Raw genomic sequence first — 21,657 nt, 5'->3', positions numbered from 1 at the left:
AGATGATCACAATAGCAGTGATGGCTAGGATGAGCTGTCTTTGGTGCATCTGCAATGTCTCCTGACATAGAGGCAGAGGTTTGAATTCATCTTTATCTTTTCCCTTTAAGACCTCCCACATAGGAACCTTGGTGGCCTGGTGGCTGTGAGTTGAACTGCTAATCGCAAGGTCAGCGGCTTGAAACCACCTGCTGCCCCACAAGGAGAAAGACAAAACTTTCTACTTCCATAGAGAGTTACAGTCTGGGAAGCCTACGAGGCAGTTCTACTCTGTTCTATAGGGTCACGATGAGTTAGAATTGACTCAAAGATAGTGAAGTGAAGTGCTACCTTCATCCCCTACTAAATAGCCATGCCTATTTAGGTTTATTCTAGATTTCCTATTCATGTTCCAGAATTACCCCAATATGCTTTAATAGTGTGTCTCCATCGCTGTAGTTTTCTGCAGGTATTGTTTGGCTAGAAACAAACTAACATGAGCCTGTTCATTTCTCTTTATGCAGTTTAGAATCAATTATATGTTCTCAAAGAAATCCTTAATAGCTATAAACTTAGGAATAAATGACTTGTTTTAATGTCAAATCTTTCTATCATGGGGGCAGTGCCTCCAAGAACCAGTACATAACTTTAAATCATCTTCTGTGTTATCTGGAACATTGTAAATTCTGATGTGTATTCCAGCAGGATTCGATGTGTGTGTCAGTCCCGAATTAACTAGAGAAACAAATCCAGAGACACTCATATGTGTATAAGAAATAACTTTATATCAAAGAGTAATTATATATTTAAAAAAATCCCAGCTCAGTCCAGTTCAAGTCCTTAAGTCCGATATTAGTTCATATGTCCTATGAGAGTCTTCAGATATGATGCTGAATGCAGGAAGATCACAGGCCAGTGGGTGAAAAGTCTTATGAATCTAGTGGTGGTGGAAGCATCTCAGCATTGGCGTGGGTCTCCATGTGGCTCCTCCAGCTCTAGGCCTCTGGCTCCATCAGTGTAGCTCCATCTGGCTTGTCATCAGGAATGTCTGGCAGGGAGACAAAGCAGAGAGAGTGTGTGTGTGTGTGTGTCCCACTTCCAGAGAGGAAGACAAGAGTTCCCAGAATCCTCAGGAGGTCATGCCCACATAGAGGCATTATTGGCTAGGACCTGATTGACAGGCTAGACTATTCCCCTTTGCAAGTTGACAGGAGATCATGTAACTGCCACAATGTGGACACCTCACCAAATGAACTGGACTTTATCTCAAAGTCAAAGTCACCTATAGCCCTTGGACTTAAGACTGACATGCCTAGAATGAGAAGAAGCATATGAATGCCACCCACGGTTTTGGAATTGTTGGTCATTCAATTTTGGTTTGGCTCTCTTGCTTTGAGGGTGCCCAGTGAGGGGTGGCCCAGAGCTACCATATATTTACTATTTTAATGCAAAATTTATTAATCTGATAGGCATGGTTCTGCCTTTGTGAATGAATGTTATTTTTGTGCAAATAGTGTTCAGTCACATAAGAGTCTAAGCTATAAAAGTCAACAATTCATGTAATGTAATTTGTGACCAGCCTATACTAGTATAATTTCCTTTTCTCAACAGTGTTTTAAATACTATACTGTTGGATAAATTAATTACACTATACCAATAGAGCCCTGGTGGCATAGTGGTTATGTATTGGGCTGTGATTCAGAAGATCAGCAGTTTGAACCTCCAGCCAGTTCTAGGTACAAAGATAGGGATTTCTACTCCTGTAAACAGTCTCAGCAACTCACAAGAGCAGTTCCACCTTGTGCTGTAGGGTCTCTATGAGGCAGTATAGACATGGTGACAGTAAGTTTTTGAGATCCATAGGGACACCTTATGCCCCAGGGGGATGATTGATAATGTTCTTTGTCATAAAATGATAATAAGGGAGCCACCAATAAAATGAGTTTTAAAAAATGATAATAAGGTCTCTAACGTAAACCAGAGACATATATAGACCATTGATATATGAATGGATTTGGGGCTCACACTTAATTCTAGCCCCAATCTAAGAACAATCAGTTCTTATGACCCTGCTCAATGCTCGCCCTTTTGAAGAGATTGCTGAAGACGTGGGTACTGTAGCAAAGTCTGGTGAAGAAACTAGATGGTGCCTGGCTATCAAAAAGAAGAGTGTTTGGGACCTTAAAGGTTGGTCTTCAAATAAGCAGTTATTTAAGTGATGCATCAACTAGTCCACATTGATTGCAAAACCACATTAAATAGTAAAACCTAAACCCAAAGGAGGGAATGTTGTCAGAGCTTATATTGTAAACATCAGGTTTCCAGGAGGCTATGGATGATAGTGGAAACCTGAGTCCCCTATGAGTATAGTATAGGGATGTGAGTAGCATTGTTATCAGACAGAGGGCATTGTACACTCGATTGTGGCATATATGGTTGGGTTAAAATGTTATACTTTATCATTTGATCTTCCTTTTGACCATTTTACAGTTGTTGCATTTTAAAAAGTGACTGGGAAATACACAAGGAATAAGCCTCTGGTTAATCCCCTCTGACCATAAACCGGCGATGGGAGCAGCCTTGCTGCCATGCAGAGAGCATTGGAAAGTGGGTTGTTGCAGATACAGTTACGATAAAATCTAACACTTTATCATTTTATCTCCCTTTTGACCCATTTAAATTTTGTTCTAGTTTTTAATATTTCCTGCTTTCTTTTCTATTGAGGTTTTTCTCTGCATTATTTTTTGGTTGTTGGTGGTTTTTTGGTATATTTTCCTGTATAGGAGGGAAGGGTAAATCTACAGAGACAGTAACTGGGTTAATGATTTCTTGTGGGTATGGTGGGGGAGGTTGGGGAGAGATGGGGAGCTAATAACAATAAATACAAGAAGGAAGAATGTATTCTGGAACTGATTGTAGTGATGATTGTATAATTCTTTTTAATATGATTGAACTATTGAATTGTATTATATGTAAATTGTGTGTCAATAGAACGATTTTTAAAAATTCTGGGGTGTTCTGGGTTTTTTTGTTTGTTTTCCATTGTAAATGTGGTTTTGCTATTCATTATTCTAATTATTTGTAGTTTGTCTATATGTAAACAATTGATTTCTGCATATTAATCCTTAATCCACACACCTTACTGAGTTTCTGTTTATTCTAGTTTTGGGTTTCCCCACCTCCCCACCTCCTTTTTAAAAAAAAAAAAAATTTAGCTTCTTGGGCTTTCTAGGAATAAAATCCTATTATCTGCAAATAGGATAATTATGCCCTCTGCTTTCCAATGTTGATATTACATTTTATAAAAATCCAGCTATAATGGTAGTATTGGATAACATGCTTGTCTGGTTCTTCTGATTGCTTGTACTATTTCCTCTTAAGCTTATTAGTGCTTACAATTCCACATTGTTCTTATTTTAAGAATTTAAAAAATGTTTTTGCATATTTATTCACTAATCCTTCTTCTTAGAAACTATTTCAAGGAAATAATCTCAAACATGGAAAACAGCTTTGGGTAAGCTACTATTTATTACACTATTTGGGTAAGCTACTGATTTATTAAAAAGATCTAATTGGAAAGGCCCACGATGATTAACAAGACTCTACTAGTTAAGGCGAGTTGGGTTCAAGGGAATCTAACAAACTTATAACATGTAAATGTTAATGTAGATTATTTGTTTTTAAATTTTTGTGAAAATTTCAGATTTAGTATGATTCCAACCATTTGAAAATACTAACAAATTGATCAACTGAAAGGAAGAAAGTTTACTAGAATGTTAACTGTGGTTGTCACTCTGTGACAGGATGCAAGTGATTATTTTATAATTTTGCTTCCTTCCATGTTTTCTTAATGAGCTGATGTGAAAAATAAACACCTCAGAACACAATTAACAAATAGATATGCAGGTTTAATAGACACTTTACAGCATATCATTTCTTTGATTTGGTGCATATCATTATTGAGTAAATGAGTGCTCTGGTTGAGATTTTCAAAATGCTTATGTATGATTTTATCAGGTATAGTGAACAAAATGTATGATTGGTTAACATTTGCAATAAAGCAATTATAAGACAATCACAAAATAGTTTGTCATGGCTAGAACCCTTAAGTTTTGAAAACAGAGTATGCCCATTAGTTTTAAAAGCAATATCTGGTTATTATTTTGATTGTTTTCTGAAAGAGCAAGTTTTAAATGAAAGTTAATGAACAATAAAAACCAGCCTTTCTGGTTTCTCTGAGGCCGGTCACCTAGAAACATTGATGTGAAACAAAAACAAGCTGCTCCGACTCAACCATTGGACCCTGTGTACAGATGGCTGAGTGAGACGCCCGATTCTGCACCATATGCACGGCTGTTGCTGTTTGAGCCCATGATTGAAGCCATTGTGTAAATCCATCTGGCTCAGGGTCTTCCTCTTTTTCATGGACCCTCTAGTAAGTATGATGTCCTTTTCCAGGGACTGGTCTCTACTGGCATAACATGTCCAAAGTAGGGAAGACAAAGTTTCACCATGCTAGCTTTTTTTTTTTTACTTAAAGGAACTTTAAAAAAAAGATTTGATTGGGGGCTCATACAGCTCTAATCACAATATATGTATACATACATTGCATCAGTATTTACATCTTAAAGGACATTTTACATGGGGAGAGGCTGCAATCTCTCTTCTCCATTACTCTATCACTCACACTCTTCTCTTTTTGTTCTTTTTAAAAATACTTTTATTAGGGGCTCTTTCATCTCTTATCACAATCCATATATTCATCTAGTGTGTCAACGTGCTAGCTTTAAAGACACCTTCTGGCTGTGCTTTTTCCAAAACAGATTTGTTTGTTCTTCGGGCAGTCCATAGCACGTCCAATAAACTCCTGCAAAACCATCATTCAGAATTATCCTGTCTTCTTATTCACTGTGCCGCTTTCACATGTGTATGAGCTACACCTTACTCCTCAAAGCTCTTCTTTGCTCTTGACCCTTTCAAGGGTTCTTGTGGATGATACTGCCAATCGTGTTAATGCTGACTCATGATGACCCTACAGGACAGGGGAGAACTGTCCAAGACTCTCTCTGTGGCACTGGAAAGCCCTGTCTTTCTCCCATTGCAGAGATAGTGGGTAACTTGATAATCGGAAAGAACGATATAGCATGACAGAATGATGTAGAGTTTACTTTTTACATGTCCATATTAATGATATCCGTGTCCCCCACGCCTCTGTCAGTGTGTGTGCTGTATCAGGTCAGTAAAAAGAGTGTTTCCTGGCTCAAGGTTTTGAGCCTCTCCACTCCTTGGTCCCTGCCCTGCTCTCGAGAAAGATTTCAGGCGCGGGACAAAATTTAAACCAGAGTCAGAGAAAGGATTGAATTTATAGAAGAAGATACTTTGGATAAGAACTCCGAAGGGCCCTTAGTCTAAAGGGCTTGGTAGACTATGGAGCCTAATCTTTCATTGTGCTAGTGGTGGGCCGCCCACCATTGGCTGGCTTTCTGGCTAATATTCTGTTATTGGCTTTTTCTCTGTAATTTTTCCAGGTATACGTGTTCCTTCACCCCTGTACTCCAGATGTCCAGCTGTGCCCTGATCTCCAGACCCAAAAGTCTATTCTGTCATTGTGAGGGTAGTGTGAACATCCTGCCTTTCTTCACCCAGCCTTTTCACTCTCTCCTCTTTTCCAGGGATACGGAAATGTCTTATCGCCCGCCCCTCACCTTCCTTACTCATGCCCGCCCCTCACCTTCCTTACTCATGGTTGAAGAGGCTTGTGGAGGAGATCGTCTCCACTTCTCCGTTTGTTACAGATGCCTGTCATCACCTCTTCTCCCTTTGCCTGTCTCCAGCTAGTAAGAGGAAGACCTGAGAGCTGGCGTCGCAAACTTTGGATCGAGAGCCACGTGTGGCTCTTTCTGTACCTACCTGTGGCTCTGCAAGTAAATTGAAGAACGGATGGACACACTGGCTGCAACACTGAGCTCAAACTAACTATGGAGCGCATGGCCCAGCACCCTCCAGTCTTCTGTTATGGGCGCTGCACAGCATCTCGCAACATTAACTACAAGCCGAAAGAAGTTTATTCTTTGTAATCATTTCCATTGAATAGGAACAATGTTTAGGTGTTACTGTAAAAGCGCATGGGTGGCGCTCCAAAGCTTTGTGAAAAGTGGGACAAATAAACATCACAGACGGATTACGAGAAAGGGTTGCGGATCACGACCCGTAGGGTCGGTTTCATGCGCTCGTGCCCACCCGCACCCCCCGCCCCTGCTGCGCGTCCCTCGCGGTGGGCAGAAGCGGCCTGAGCGCGCCAGGCTGGTGTTTTCTGCGCTATCCAGAGGGGCGCTGGACTCCCCGAGGTGGATAGGGGCCCCCAAGACCCAGGATCTCTCCCTCCGCCCCTCAGACGCTGCTACCCCAGGGATGGCGCTGTCCGACCCTTCCCCGCGACAGATAGCCCAGTGGTTTATTTTCTCACTGCCATCAAGTCACTTCTGAGCCACAGCGACCCATCGGACAGGACAGAACACCTCCTGTGGGTTTCGGAGACCGTCGCTCTTCACAAAAGTAGAGAGTCTCGTCTTTCTCCCGCGGAATAGGCTGGGGGTTTCGAACCGCAGACTTCATGGTTAGCAGCCCAACTTGTAACTACTGCACCACCAAGGCCGGTTGTTAGTTATTCTAATTACTCTACTCCACCCCTTCATTTACTTCATTCCGTTTCCCCGGCCCCCACCCGGAAAGCAGGAAGCTCGGTAGGTAATTCTCGGGCTGCACCCTTAAAGCGCTCCCGGAAGCGGGCGCTGACGGAACAGCCGGCCAATCAGAGCGCAGTGCGGGTCACGTGGCGCGGCGGCGAGTCGGCCGCTCGGGATACCATCGAGAGCGCCGCCCGCAGTGCCAGAGGAGCCTCGGAAGTGACCCGAGGTTGGCGCCGGCTCTTCCGGTCTGGCCGTCAGTGCTTTTGTCCCGCCAGCGGCCGGGCGTTCGCGGCGCCGCCACCGCCAGTACGTGAGTCCGCCGACGGCCGCGCTCCCGTTCCCGTCCCCCGCTTGCCTGGCTCTTCCCTTCTTAGTGGGGTCGCGGCTGCCCCTCGGGCCTCGGGCGGGACCTGGGCGGAAGTGCGTTCCCCACACACACACCTCCGGAGGTGCGTTCCGGGCGGGGAGAGGGAAGGGAGGACCCTCCGGCCGGCCGCGGCGGGTAGGTGCGTACCCGGGAAGCCGACGGGTTCTCGGGGTTCACCCCCTCGGGTCAGCTCAGCGGCTGAGAAGGGGCAGGACGTCGCCGCTGTCTCCCTCAACTAGTGTAAGCGCCCTCGGGCCTGAGGAAAACTCCGGAAACTAGCGTCGTAAGATAATCTCCTGTCACGGCCGGTTGGCCCTGGGTCTCGAGAGCACTCGAGGGACCGCTTGATCACAGCGCTAGGGGTGAGCCGAACGGCCCGCTCCTCCGCGCCCCTTTTTTGGGGGGATGGCAGGTGTTGAGATATTACTGGTGCAAATGTAGATCGAACCCTAGGGGGACACTGCTCCGCCCTGGCGCCATGGGTGCTCCCCGCAGAGATGGCCTGCCGAGAGCCCCTGCAGGGTGAGCAGGTAGGCAGAGCAAGATCGTGCAGGTTCCAGGAGCTCATCCCAGCGGCCAGACTGTGCGCTGCTCCGAGGCTTGGTAACCACCAGGAGTGTTTGCTTTTTGTAACGATGACGCTTTTATGGTGAACTTCCCCCCCCTGAATATACAGTACGTGCATATAATAACAATATTAAAAGTAGAAGCTGCCAGTTAAAAGGCACCCCTTCACTTCGAATTGACCTTTTTCTAGGCCCCACCTTTGGACCGTGTTTTACCAAATTTAGCACTCCGTGGTATCTTTGTATGCAAATGTTGGTAAATATGAATGTAGTTACTCCCTCCTGCTCCTGGCTTATTTTACTTACTAAACCTTCAAGAGTTTTGCATTTCAGAACATAGAAAGCTTGCTCGTGCGTGTGTGTGTGTGTGTGTGTGTGTGTGTGTGTCCTTGCATGCATTGATACTGGGTTGGTCTTATTTGGATTTTTCGATATTCTACATATAGCACAGTTTGATCTTTTCGGAGACATTGTTCTTTTGCCCAGTTGTCTGCAACTTTAAGCAAGTAAGCACTCTGACATTTTAGTAGGCTATAACTGAGCAAAGGTTTCTTTTTAAGTTTTATTGGCATGTAATTTGCCTCTACAATTTAACAGTTAAGTCTCCTTTAGAAGACGTGTGCAATCATCACCACAATCAACTTCAGAGATTTTCTTCTTACACATGCTGTGGTTAACTGCCCATTTTCCCTGCCATGCTCCGAGGTCATTATTACGTAATCTATGTACTGCCTCCTTAGATTTACCCATCTTGGATTTTATATACAGAAAATCATTACAAAATACAAACAAGAAACAAACAGAAAACACCAACACCGACAGAACAGAGGAACACCTCCAGTGAAAAGAAAGCAGGAAATAGTAAAAAAAAGACAACAACTTTAAGAGGTCAAAAGGGAGATCCAAAGATAAGGAGTTACATTTTAACCTAACTACAGCTGCCTAACCCAGTGTACAAGGCTCTTTGTTAGCAGGCCACTCACATCCCTGGAATATGGTCAGAGGGGATTCCAAGCAAATGTTTTTCAGAAAAGGACTGAGTCATAAAATAATGGTTTTTTGTTTTACATTAACTCAGTCAGTTATTGGTAGATTGTTAAATATGCCAAATCATTATTGCAAATAACTTGTGGAGAGTGTTTAATCAACACATCAAACTAAGTGGCTTTACCTTCCTGAGATTTGTCTGTGATGCGTATTCTTTTTTTTTAAATTGTTTTGTTAGGGGTTCATATGACTCTTATCACAATCCATACATACATCAATCGTGTAAAGCACATTTGTACATTCATTGCCCTTGTCATTCTCAAAACATTTGCTCTCCACTTAAGCCCCCGGCATCGGGTCCTCATTTTTCCCCCTCCCTCCCCAGTACCCCCATCTCTCATGAGCCCTTGATAATTTATAAATTATTATTTTGTCATATCTTGCCCTGTCCAATGTCTCCCTTCACCCACTTTTCTGTTGTCCGTCCTCCAGGGAGGTCACATATAGATCCTTGTAATTGGTTCCCTCTTTCCAACCCACTCTCCCTCTACCCTCCAAGTATCGCCACTCACACCACTGGTCCTGAAGGGATCGTCCGCCCCAGATTCCCTGTGTTTCCAGTTCCTATCTGTACCAGTGTATATGCTCTGGTCTAGCCAGACTTGCAAGGTAGAGTTCGGATCATGATAGTATGTGTGTGTGTGTGTGTGTGTGGGGGGGGGGGGGAGCATTTAGAAACTAGAGGAAAGTTGTATTTTTCATCATTGCTACTTTGCACCCTGTCTGGCTCGTCTCTTCCCCTAGACCCCTCTGCAAGGGGATTTCCAGTGGCCTACTAATGGGCTTTGGGTTTCCACTCCACACTCCCCCCATCATTCACAATGGTAAGAGTTTTTGTTCTGATGATGCCTTACACCTGATCCTTTCGACACCTCGTGGTTGCACAGACTGGTGTGCTTCTTCCATGTGGGCTTTGTTGCTTCTGAGCTAGATGGCCGCTTGTTTACCTTCAAGCCTTTAAGACCCCAGACGCTATACCTTTTGGTAGCCGGGCACCATCAGCTTTTTTTGCCACATTTGCTTATGCACCCATTTGTCTTCAGCGATCATATCATGGAGGTGAGCACACAATGATATGATTTTTTGTTCTTTGACGCCAGATAACTGATCCCTTCAGCACCTCGTGATCACGCAGGCTGATGTGTTCTTCCATGTGGGCTTTGTTGCTTCTGAGCTAGATGGCCGCTTGTTTACCTTCAAGCTTTTAAGACCCCAAACGCTATATCCTTTGATAGCTGGGCACCAGTATGATGCGTATTCTTACACTAGCTTAATAGACTGATGTTATCAAAGACTTTTCAAATCAGTCCCCAGTCCTTTAGCTTCAGAAAATTTCTCAGCTTTTTCAGAATCCTTTTAATTCAGGATAACTAGAACATTTCCACTACAAGGCATGGAGAATGTTTTATTACAGTCACTACTTTAAGGGGGAGGGGGGAGAATCACAGTTAATTCCTTTTTAGAATTTATTTTAAGTAGTAGAACGAACTCATGTTACTCATTTACAGTTTGGATTTTTATAAATTAAATACAACTAAAGCACTAACCATCTTCATTTTTCCTTTCTGCAGAACACTTCTGAGAAAAGTTTTACTTCACATTAGTCCCATCTTTTATTTGTCTCATTGTCCTGCCGAAATTCTCCTTTGTATTAATTGGTAATTTTTTTGTTGTCACACTCCCGCTTGTTTTCTCTTTTTCTTTCTCAAGTTTATCTCCAAGTCATATATAACCTCCAAGAACACTCAGCATAGATTCCAATTGTGACGAGATGGTAGATTGACGTGTAGAATATGGTCTCTGTGTTATCAAGTCCCACTCGCAGCAACCTGATGTCTGATAGAATGAAACACCACCTGGTCTTGCATCATCTTCACAGTTGTTATACTTGAGCCCATTGTTGCAGCTACTGGGTCAGTCCATCTTGTCAAAGGTCTTAACATTTTCTTCTGTCATTCTATTTTATCTACGTTACCTAGCTAGACCTAGCACGATGTCCTTTTTCAGGAATGGTCTCTCCTGGCAACAGGTCCAAAGTAGGTAAAGTGAAGGCTCACTACGTTGCTTCTAAGGAACATTCTGGCTGTACTTCTTCCCAGTCAGATCTATTTGCTCTTTTTGCAATTAATACCATGGCTTAGGTCAGGCACACCTTAGTCCTCAAAGTAACATACGTGCTCTTCAGCAGTTTAAGCAATCTTGGGCAGCGAATTTACCCAATGCATTGTTTGATCTCTTGACTGCTACTTCCATGAGCATTGACTGTGGAGCCAACCAAGATAAAATCATTGACAACTTCAGCCTTTTTTCATTTTGTCAAGATGTTACTTATTGGTCCAATTATGAAGATTTTTGTTTTCTTTACATTGAGTTCTAATCTGCATTGAAGACGAGCAATCCTTGGTCTACATCAGCAAATGAGAATATGGTCTATACTTTGGAAATCCAAAGTAGCTCCTGGCTTTTAGCACCAAACAGTTGTTGTTAATGAAATTTGAGTTGGCTTTGACTTGTGGGGACTTTATGTATTAACATAGTGTGTTAATTAGAAATCTCAGCCAGAGTACACTATAGTCCCTTCTCCTAATTTTTCTAAGCCCTGCCATACTTGGGTAGGAATAGTAAGGATTAGGGACAGGATCTTTTTATACAAGGGTAAGTCCAAAAGTCTTGCTAATAGGGTTCCAGTTCATCCACCCACAGGTTTGTTCCAAACAAGATTTGTTTACACTTGTCTTTGCATACAATAGATGGACGCAGACAAGTTCTCTCAGTCATATACTGTCTTATTAGGGATGCCATCCAAAAAAAGTCTAATCAAAACTGGATCTGAGGGGATCTGCTGGACCAGTTAAATTCAAAGCAAAGAGGCCAGCTTACAAGGTTATTGTGACTGATTTGGGGGTGTTCTTAGGGGATAATTTTGATAGATTTTCTCAAAACACTGCATGAGCATATTATGAAGAAGTTTTAAGAAAGTGAAAAGTCTTGATGCAAAAGAGGCCAGAAAAGTTGCACCCAGGCAGTGGACCCACTGTGTCTTCAGTGGGAGCAAGGGCTGTCCTATAAGAATTTCCCCCATTCCGTCCGACAGCCTGATCTTGCCCCTTCAGATTGCTTCTTTTATTTAGTTACCAGTATTCCAAGAGCATTTCAAAGGAACACACTTTGAATTCCTTCAGGATGCCAAAAATGCCATTTTGGCATTCTTCAGGGAAGAGTTATAAAGATTTTCTGGCACGAATAGAGCTAGATAGAGGATATGTTGAGAAGCAACGACTTTATGCTTGGTTATTTTTGCTCAATAAATGTTTCTATGGTTTTAGTAGAAATACTGTTTCTGATAGTTGTATGTCAAGTGCGTTTCTAGGAATTGATGACAGAACATGAACAAAAAGCACAGAGGTTCTTGGAGGTTCAGGGTCCTATTTAATTTGGAAGGAGTGGGTGGGTATTCAATGATTGGCATCCATCCAGTCTTTAGAACTTTTAAGAAATTGAAACTTCAAATAGTAGTGTAGCTTAACTAGTAAAATGTTGACCTTGAGCATTGTATTCTTAATTTTTTTAAGGGATCCTGGTGGCATTGTGGGTTACATATTGGGCTGCTATCTGCAAGGTCAGTGGTTTAAACCCACATTCTGTGCCATGGGAGAAATATAACTCTTTTTGCTCCCATGATTTTTTTTCTCTTAAAGATTTATAACATCAGAATCCTAGAGAGCTGTTCTACTCTGCCCTTACAGGGTTGCTATGAGTCAGGATCCACTTTATGGCAGTGGGTTTGCCTTTGGTTATATGGGGATCAAATTGACAGCAGCTCAAAAATTAGATTGAGAGGATGGAACAGGTAGTGAGCATATGTTAAAGAAAATGATGAGAATGGTTGCCAAAAACCAACAAAAACTCACTGCCCTAAGTCAATTATGACTCATAGCGAGTCTATAGGACAGGGTAAAAGTGCCCTTGTAGGTTCCCAAAACTATAACTCTTTATAAGAGTAGAAAGCCTCATCTTTCTCCTTCTGAGTAGATAGTGGTTTTGAACTGCTGATCTTGCAGTTAGCCCGATGCGTAACCACTATGCCAACAGGACTCCTTGGAGTACCCTTGCTTCCAACAATATCCACACATTTACTCACTTACTCCAATGGTACATTTAAAATTGCTTTGTTTATACCACTGCAGAAAACAAACCTACTGAAAAGAGTACAGGATTTTCTTTCTTTTAAAAAAAAATCATTTTATTGGGGACTCATGCAGCTCTTATCACAATACATGCATACAGAGTACAGGATTTTCTTCTTCCCCACCCCATATCTCACCCACCACATCCACAAGCCTTCCCAAGTATGGAGTATGTAATCAAATATTGGTATTCCTAAATTACTTGGATTTTTCTTCATTTTTTTCTCCTAATAGTACTATTCATGTGAAACACATTTTTCTCCTAATAGTACTATTCATTTATTTTCTGTTTGCTTTCTGCTTTACTTTTGCCCCACTCCTCACATGCACCCTTACTCTACCCCCACCCCAACCCCCCAGCACATTCCCAGCTTTATTGCTGTAATTGTATTTTCTGAATGTGCAGAACATTATCATGATTTTATAGGTAAAAGCTCTACGAAAAGCTACATATAGATATGCATCACTAATGTCCCACCATATGTTCTATAACTTTATGTGATTTAGACATGGTACAAACACATTATAAATAGTACATGTAAGGGGGTTTTGAGAAGTTTTTGGAAAAATAGAATACAAAGGTAATGGAATTTTCTCATTAATTTCTTGAAGTCCCTTGTATGTTTATCTGTATAGATAAATGTATATTAAAGTAACCCTGCAAAAGTTGTCCTGGCTTTCCGTTAGCACCTGGAACTTCTGGGTTTGCAAACTTGCACCTGCAGTTGGCTGCTTCTGAATGTGCAGCACTGGCTCCTGGGAGTCCCAGAATTGGGAGTCCTCAGGGAGCAGAATAGCTACAGCTCAGGGATGTGGTTGTGGTGGGCATGTACCATCAGCAACTGCAGGAGCCACTGCTGCAGCTAACAACTGAGACCACACTGGTAATCACTGAAAGTCAAGCAGAGTGGCCATGAGTTAAACTTGATGCCATTCTGTGTCTTGGTACCCTTCAAGCACGTCACTCTTCCTTGTTCTGTGGACATACATAGTGTTCCAGTTTTCCCAGAGTGGGTCTTAGATGCCACATACCTGTAACTCAAGACAGTCTCTCACTCCTGTGTACCCCAATACCCAATTCTTGTAGGTAGGGAACTTTATTGTTTTCTGGTTTAGCCTTACTGTAAAGTGAAACAAATATATGAAGGTTTTCTTTGCCTTCTTATGTACAGAAATTGTAGTATGTATGCTCTCTTTTGCTTTACCTTTTCTGTTTTACAAAACATTCTGGAAATTCATAACCTTTGGAGATCCCATTTGTTGCTTTTTTATATACTTATTTGTATAGAAGTGCCATAGTTTAGTCAGCCAATCTTAAAGCTTGAGCATATAGATAATCTTTAAAAGATTTGGGGATTAGAAACAATGCTACAATGAATACCTCTGCACATCTGGATTTTTATCTTCAGTAAAAAATCCCAGAAGTAGGATTTCTGTGACAAAGATTAAATCCATAGATAGCATTGTTAGATGTTGGTAAGTTCCCTACAACAAGGATTGTGCTGATTGTGGCAGTCCCAACAATTTTTGAGAGTTCCTGCTTCCCCACAGTCTCACTAACAGAATGTATTATTAAACGTGGAGCACTTGCTAATCGGATAGAGAAATGGTACTTTAGCACAGTTCTACTTTGCATTTCTCTTATGAGTGTAGTTGAATATCTTTTCACATGTTTAAGCGCCATTTTAATATTTCTTTTTGTGACTCATCTATTTGATTTTTGTCCATTCTGTTTTTCTTCCATTTAAAAAATGTTAATTTATTATGGATATTATATGTGAAGTGTGTTACAAATACTTTCTTCCTCTTATTATTTGTCTCTTAATTTTGCTTATGGTTTTTTTTTTCTCTATGAGCTTCTTATAGTCAAATTTATCAATTTTTTTTATTGCACGTGTTATATAGCTTTTTTCTTTATCCAAGTTAAATAAACATTCATCCATATTTTCTTCTAGATCTGTATAATTTCACTATTTTATATTTAGATCCCTGATTCATTTGGAATTTAGTCCTTTGTAAGGCATAAGGAATATCTTTTCTCAAATGGCATTATACTTGTTTCAACACTATTAAAAATACTTATCCTTGCCCCATTAATTTGAGTTACCATCTTTATCAGAATATTGATTTTTATATATGTAGTTGGTTCTATTTCTGGACTTTCTTTTCTACTCCACTAGTCTATTTATGTAAACATCAGTACACATTATTTTAGCTATAGGGGCTTTGTAGTATATTTTATCTGGTATGGCGAGTGTTCACACACACACTCCTTTTTCCTTAGCAAATTTGTGTGTGTGCGTGTGCGAGAGAGAGAGAGAGAGAGAGAGAGAGAGATCATCTTTCTGTCCTTAGGACTGAGAGCCAATAGAGGTGGAAGGACCAAGAGCAAAAGGGAAATGGATGGAAAGCTTCTAATGTGATATGGGACCAGGATTGCAAGCACAGAGATGTGGTGTGGTGTTTGTTGATGGTTGGAATTCTTCTGCCAACCCAGTTACCCTCACTTTTAAACTGGCATGGACTTCTGTGCCCAAAGTTACAATGAAAGGGATGTAGGTAAACTAGGGTATACTAGGACTCTGCCTTGACATCTGATAATCTGTAATTAAAATATATATGTTTTGTGAAGCTTTCTCAGCTGAGCTATCTTAAAAAAATTTATTATTAAGTATATGCTGAGTAGTGCTTTTTTCCCTGAGTAGTGATACTCTGAATTCCTGGCCTGCTTACCAATTTTATTTCAAAGTTTATCTTTTCCATAAACAGAAGTTGGATTGTGAGTGTATTCTTTTTATATGTTTACTCATATATCTTCATTGTCTTTTATTGCCACTGATCCCTCTTTACATATCCACATATAAGGTTTCTAAATAGGTTTGGCAAGATTGCAGAATCCTGACAAGAGAATTTGATACCGATGCAGATCTTAACTAAGTGTAATCATAGATGTCAAGTCATCTAAGGCTGGAAGGATTAGTGGCTTAAAAGTGTTTCCTTTTTTCTCTGGATCAGTCTGTGTATTACTAGTTGCTGATAGAGTTCGAATTCTGTGTAAAGTGATTACAGGTGTCCTGTGAACAAAGAGCTTGGGACCTAATACCTCCTGCTTTGGAAAGTAGGTTACCTTCCATGAGTCTTGTGCTTTACTCCCAGGTTCCAACCTTGTCCAGTATAATTAGTTGTAATAATTATGCTAAAATACTAACAGTAAAGTCAATAACATTTATGTAGCATTCATTGATGGACTGGCATTTTAAAAAATGCTTTATATGTTATACCATTTAATACTAGCAACCTCTGTATTTTCCTTATTTTTTAGATGTGGAAATGGCACAAAAAGGTTAAGTAACTTTCTCAAGACTATACAAGAAAATATTATCTACTTGAAGATATATGTATATGCTATATAAGAAGTATTACATCTTTTTGTTGATTGTATTTTTCCATAATAATCTTGGCTAGCTATATGCAGTTTATCTGATGACATGTGGGGATTGCCCACTTTAGGGTCAATGTTTTACTTGTAGATGAAAATCAGAAGGCCAGATCAACTCCAAGTAGCTGCAACTTGTCCCTGCTGCTGCCCCCCACTCATCTCTGATATTGCATCCTCATGATTTCCTAACAACATCTTTGAAATCTCTACTCAGAACTCGTTTTTCCTCTTCTTTAAGCTTACATTTTGTTGTTGTTGTTGTTCTACTAATTAATTGATTCCTTTTACCTCTGTCTGTTTTCCTTAACTGAATGGCATTGTTAGAAAACTGATCAATGTTTCATCTTAGTTCTGTGCATGATTTCAACCCATTTTTAACTCATCTTCATGTTAAAGTGTGCAAGAATAGAAAAGTTCTTTGCTCCATTGAAAATTCAAGGCTCTAGCATTTTAACACTTTATCTACAGAGGCAGAAATTTTTGTGTGTCCAGATATTACACAGCTTGTATTCAGTAAATATTTGTTAAGTAAATGAATTCGTTTTGATACAATTCTTCTAATTTCTTCTTTGTTTTCTTGGTTTAGTGTTACATTTGAAGGCGAAGAGTACTGAAGAGGATGGATCAACTGAAAAATATGAAAATTTTGGAAATGCAGAATTCAAGTGGCAAAAAATGGAAGGTCTTCACAAGGATTATGTGCGGGAATCTAAATTTGATGAAGCTTGTGATTTGGATAGCATGGTAGAGAATCGTTTGGAAAAGTATGAAGGGAAAAGAGTGAAGGAAGAGAAAAGTGACACTGAGGAAAAGATTGACAAAGCCAATAACACAGCAAATATAATTATAAAACAGGAAAATGAGGCATTTGAAAACAGCTTACATTTGACCTCAAAACATGTTACACATAAGACTATCTGTATAGAACAGAAGAACATCGAGCAAAGCAAATGTATGGACATTAATGGACACTCTCACCCCAATCTACAACAGAAAACCCGTGCTGTTCAGAAATCACACAAATGTGATGAATGTGGGAAATCCTTCAAATATAATTCCCGCCTAGTTCAACATAAAATTATGCACACTGGGGAAAAGCGCTATGAGTGTGATGACTGTGGAGGGACATTTCGGAGCAGCTCAAGCCTTCGAGTCCACAAACGGATCCATACTGGGGAGAAACCATACAAGTGTGAAGAATGTGGAAAAGCCTACATGTCTTACTCCAGCCTTATAAACCACAAAAGTACCCATTCTGGAGAGAAGAACTGTAAGTGTGATGAGTGTGGAAAATCCTTCAATTATAGCTCTGTGTTGGACCAACATAAAAGAATTCACACTGGGGAGAAGCCCTATGAATGTGGTGAATGTGGGAAGGCATTTAGGAACAGTTCTGGTCTCAGAGTCCACAAAAGGATCCACACAGGGGAGAAGCCCTATGAATGCGACATTTGTGGGAAGACCTTCAGTAATAGCTCTGGTCTTAGGGTCCACAAAAGGATCCACACAGGTGAGAAGCCCTATGAATGTGATCAATGTGGGAAGGCCTTCATTACTTGCAGAACACTTCTAAACCATAAGAGCATCCACTTTGGAGATAAACCCTATAAATGTGATGAGTGTGAGAAATCTTTTAATTATAGTTCTCTCCTTATTCAACATAAAGTCATCCACACTGGAGAGAAACCATATGAATGTGATGAATGTGGAAAGGCCTTCAGAAACAGCTCAGGCCTTATAGTGCATAAAAGGATCCACACAGGAGAGAAACCTTATAAGTGTGATGTCTGTGGCAAAGCATTCAGCTATAGCTCAGGCCTCGCAGTACATAAGAGCATTCACCCCGGGAAAAAAGCTCATGAATGTAAGGAGTGTGGAAAATCCTTCAGTTATAACTCACTTCTTCTTCAACATAGAACCATTCACACTGGAGAGAGACCTTTTGTATGTGATGTGTGTGGGAAAACCTTTAGAAACAATTCAGGCCTCAAAGTCCACAGAAGGATTCATACTGGCGAAAAACCTTATAAATGTGAGGTGTGTGGGAAAGCCTATATCTCACGCTCTAGCCTTAAAAATCACAAAGGAATCCATCTTGGAGAGAAGCCCTATAAATGCAGCTATTGTGAGAAATCCTTCAATTACAGCTCTGCCCTTGAACAACATAAAAGGATTCATACAAGGGAGAAACCCTTTGGATGTAATGAGTGTGGAAAAGCCTTCAGAAATAATTCGGGCCTTAAAGTACACAAACGAATCCACACAGGGGAGAGACCTTACAAATGTGAAGAGTGTGGGAAAGCTTACATCTCACTTTCAAGCCTTATAAATCATAAAAGTGTGCATCCTGGGGAGAAGCCCTACAAGTGTGATGAGTGTGAGAAGGCCTTCATCACATACCGAACCCTAGTGAACCACAAAAAAATTCATCTTGGGGAAAAGCCCTTCAAATGTGACGTTTGTGAGAAATCTTTTAATTACACCTCACTCCTTTCTCAGCATAAAAGGGTCCACACTAGAGAGAAGCCGTTTGAGTGTGACAGATGTGAGAAGGTCTTCAGAAACAACTCAAGCCTTAAAGTACACAAAAGAATCCATACTGGAGAGAAGCCCTATGAATGTGATGTGTGTGGAAAAGCCTACATCTCACACTCAAGCCTTATTAACCACAAAAGTACCCACCCTGGCAAGACACCCTTTACATGTGATGAATGTGGAAAAGCTTTTTTCTCAAGTCGAACTCTTCTAAGCCATAAAAGAGTCCATCTTGGGGAGAAACCCTTTAAATGTGTTGAATGTGGAAAATCTTTCAGTTACAGCTCACTCCTTTCTCAACACAAGAGGATCCACACAGGGGAGAAGCCCTATATCTGTGATTGGTGTGGGAAGGCCTTCAGGAACAGCTCAGGCCTGACAGTGCACAAAAGGATTCATACAGGCGAGAAACCCTATGAATGTGATGAGTGTGGTAAGGCATACATCTCACACTCGAGTCTTATCAACCATAAAGGTGTCCACCGAGGGAAGCAACCGTATAATTGTGAGTGTGGGAAATCCTTCAATTACAGATCTGTCCTTGACCAACACAAAAGGATCCACACTGGAAAGAAGCCATACAGATGTAGTGAGTGTGGGAAGGTTTTTAATATCAGATCAAATCTTAACAAACATAAAAGGACCCATAGTGGTGTGGAATCTTTAAATGTGATATATGTGGGAAGTCATTATAACACATCACAAATGGGACCCCTCGATGGAGGGAATTTCTGGATGGGACCAGTATAAGGATGTCTGTAGAAGCCAGAGCTTAACAAGTCTCAAAGAGCTCAAAGAAGAAGAAAACCTTAAAAATGGAAGAATGTCTAATATCCTTACTTTTGACTTATAATTTACATTGTCTAAAGGAAATTCTAGATGATTGTGAGTATTCTTTTCAATGTAATTCTTAGTCATAGTCAATGAGAAAGGCTCCTCACTGTAAAGATAATTGAGCCTTTATGGAATACAAAATAGTTCATAATGAGGATACAATATCTCAAGGTGGTGGTGTATGAAGAGAGTCTTCAAAATAAGCAGAGACATTTCTGGATATTGAAGAAAACCCATGGATAAGAAAAGGACTTGAATTGGGAATCACATAATTGCTATCAGAAATTTCATATTTGGGTACATTTTGTGAATAGAAATGTAGTCAATTTAGGTATTGCTTTGAATCTTAATTATATATTGGTCAGTGGAAAAGTCCAAGAAGGGTCCCCAAAAGGCAAATTCAGGGCAGGACCAGTTTCAGGGTATATAATAGTGATCATGAAGTATGATTTAAGGGTGATGACAACTTGTGAAACAAAATTTGGATTTCATTATAAGAAAAAAAAAGTGTAGACATAAAATTACGAGGAAATAGTGTTAGACTTAAACACTATGATTGGACATTTTAGAAACTGACCCCCCTCAAATGATGATGAATATGTAATGAAGGTGAAAGACTTAAAAGCTGTATTCATGCTATAATTAGAGGTTCCATTGTATGTTGCATTTCAGCACATTCAATAAATATGGGATTCATCTTCTACATGATTTGCACCTTACGCGATAGGAAGAATTGATTCAGGGATTTTTGTGAATAAATATGCTGGGAAGGAGGGCATTTCATTGCAGGAGTTAAACTAAGTAGCTACCATTGATTAAATTTATGCTTCATAAATAATACTGTTAAATGTTTGTTTTGTAATGTGTTATTGTGAGGATTTTATGCACTGCATATGTATTTTGTCTGTTGTAAAATGTTATAATTCTCTGACAAGGATTACTCTCTGTCATAAAGGCCAGCAAATTATGATGAGGTAATGTGGAACTCCCAATAAAGAAATTCCTCAAGTGTAAACAGACTATGGCTTACATTAGATTTAGTAGTGTTTAGAGAAAGTCATTCAGGGTATCCTCTTTCTGAGTGTTAATACTAGCTCCACATCAGAGAAGGTAGCAAGGTATCATCCATGGGGCTATTAGTAGTTTAAGAGTCATGTGAAGCACACTTGATCAGGCCCCTTCTAAGCAGTGTCATTCTCCTACTTGAATTGGATTATAAGGCCTGGAGGTAGAATGGGCGGGTGCACAGGCTGTGTGCGTGATCAGTCATCCCACAGAAACTATTTCTGACCCCACAAAAACTATTTCTGACAAAACAGATAGAAGCTGCTGACTAATTCAAAGTATAGAAAGGAGACTCTTTTTAAGGTTAAGTAACCTGTCCAAGAATGCTCTGGATCCAGTTTAGTATTGTTGATACATAAGTAAGGTGAGTAGGGGAAAGGAGGCAGAAGTAGGGAAAGCAGAAGAAAAGAGCATTCCTGTGGCTCCACTTTGGGGTTTTGTGACTTACTTGCTCTTTGTTCTTCTCTACATAAATTTCCTGTGGTCTGTAATGCCCAGATTGATTTTTCATTTACTAAAGATGAGATCCGCTCGGATGTCAACATCAGGTTGCCTGAAATTTTCATATGCCCACATGAGCCAGATGTGAGATTGATGTGGCATTGGCTTGAAGTCCTGCATACATGTGTACTTGAACTCCATCTTGACCTAATACACAACATAGTTTTGGGGAAGACATGTTAAAGAGTTAAAGAATAATCACCACCCAAATGAAGATTCATTGTGCTACTACGCGCTGTGCAAAGAGCCCCTGAAGACCCAGAGCCTTATACATGCCCTTTGGGCTGATCCAAGACATTAAGAAGTCTGGATCTCAAACTGCCACAGGTAGACATTATGGCATGAATCCAATGATCTGGGCTCAAGCTGGTTCTCCACCCCCCACGCCACGCCTTCAGCTTCCAGAAGAATAATAAATGAAAAATGCATGTAAATCAAACATTGTGTA

The 21,657-nt window shown here is 40.6% G+C and overlaps 1 protein-coding gene across 3 annotated transcripts; it reads left to right on the top strand.

Annotated features, from left to right (window-relative positions):
* The first annotated feature begins 6,909 nt into the window (after positions 1–6,909).
* On the top strand, positions 6,910–20,658 carry ZFP62 (ZFP62 zinc finger protein). 3 transcript variants are annotated; one of them, XM_045284588.1, is made up of 2 exons: positions 6,910–6,974; positions 16,861–20,658. In XM_045284588.1, coding segments are annotated over exons 1-2 (2,700 nt in total). In that variant the 5' UTR covers positions 6,910–6,973; the 3' UTR covers positions 19,560–20,658. The 3 variants fall into 3 exon arrangements, with proteins under 3 accessions (XP_045140523.1, XP_012861284.1, XP_045140524.1); XM_013005830.2 differs by lacking the exon at positions 6,910–6,974 and adding an exon at positions 7,055–7,117; XM_045284589.1 differs by lacking the exon at positions 6,910–6,974 and adding an exon at positions 7,258–7,275.
* Positions 20,659–21,657: the final 999 nt, after the last annotated feature.

This window comes from Echinops telfairi, unplaced genomic scaffold (genome assembly GCF_000313985.2).
Source record: "Echinops telfairi isolate 266 unplaced genomic scaffold, ASM31398v2 ScPeMD7_7469;HRSCAF=8507_0, whole genome shotgun sequence".
Classification (NCBI taxonomy): domain Eukaryota; kingdom Metazoa; phylum Chordata; class Mammalia; order Afrosoricida; family Tenrecidae; genus Echinops; species Echinops telfairi.
Note: the sequence above shows the minus strand (reverse complement) of the source record. Positions and strands in the feature narration are given on the sequence as shown.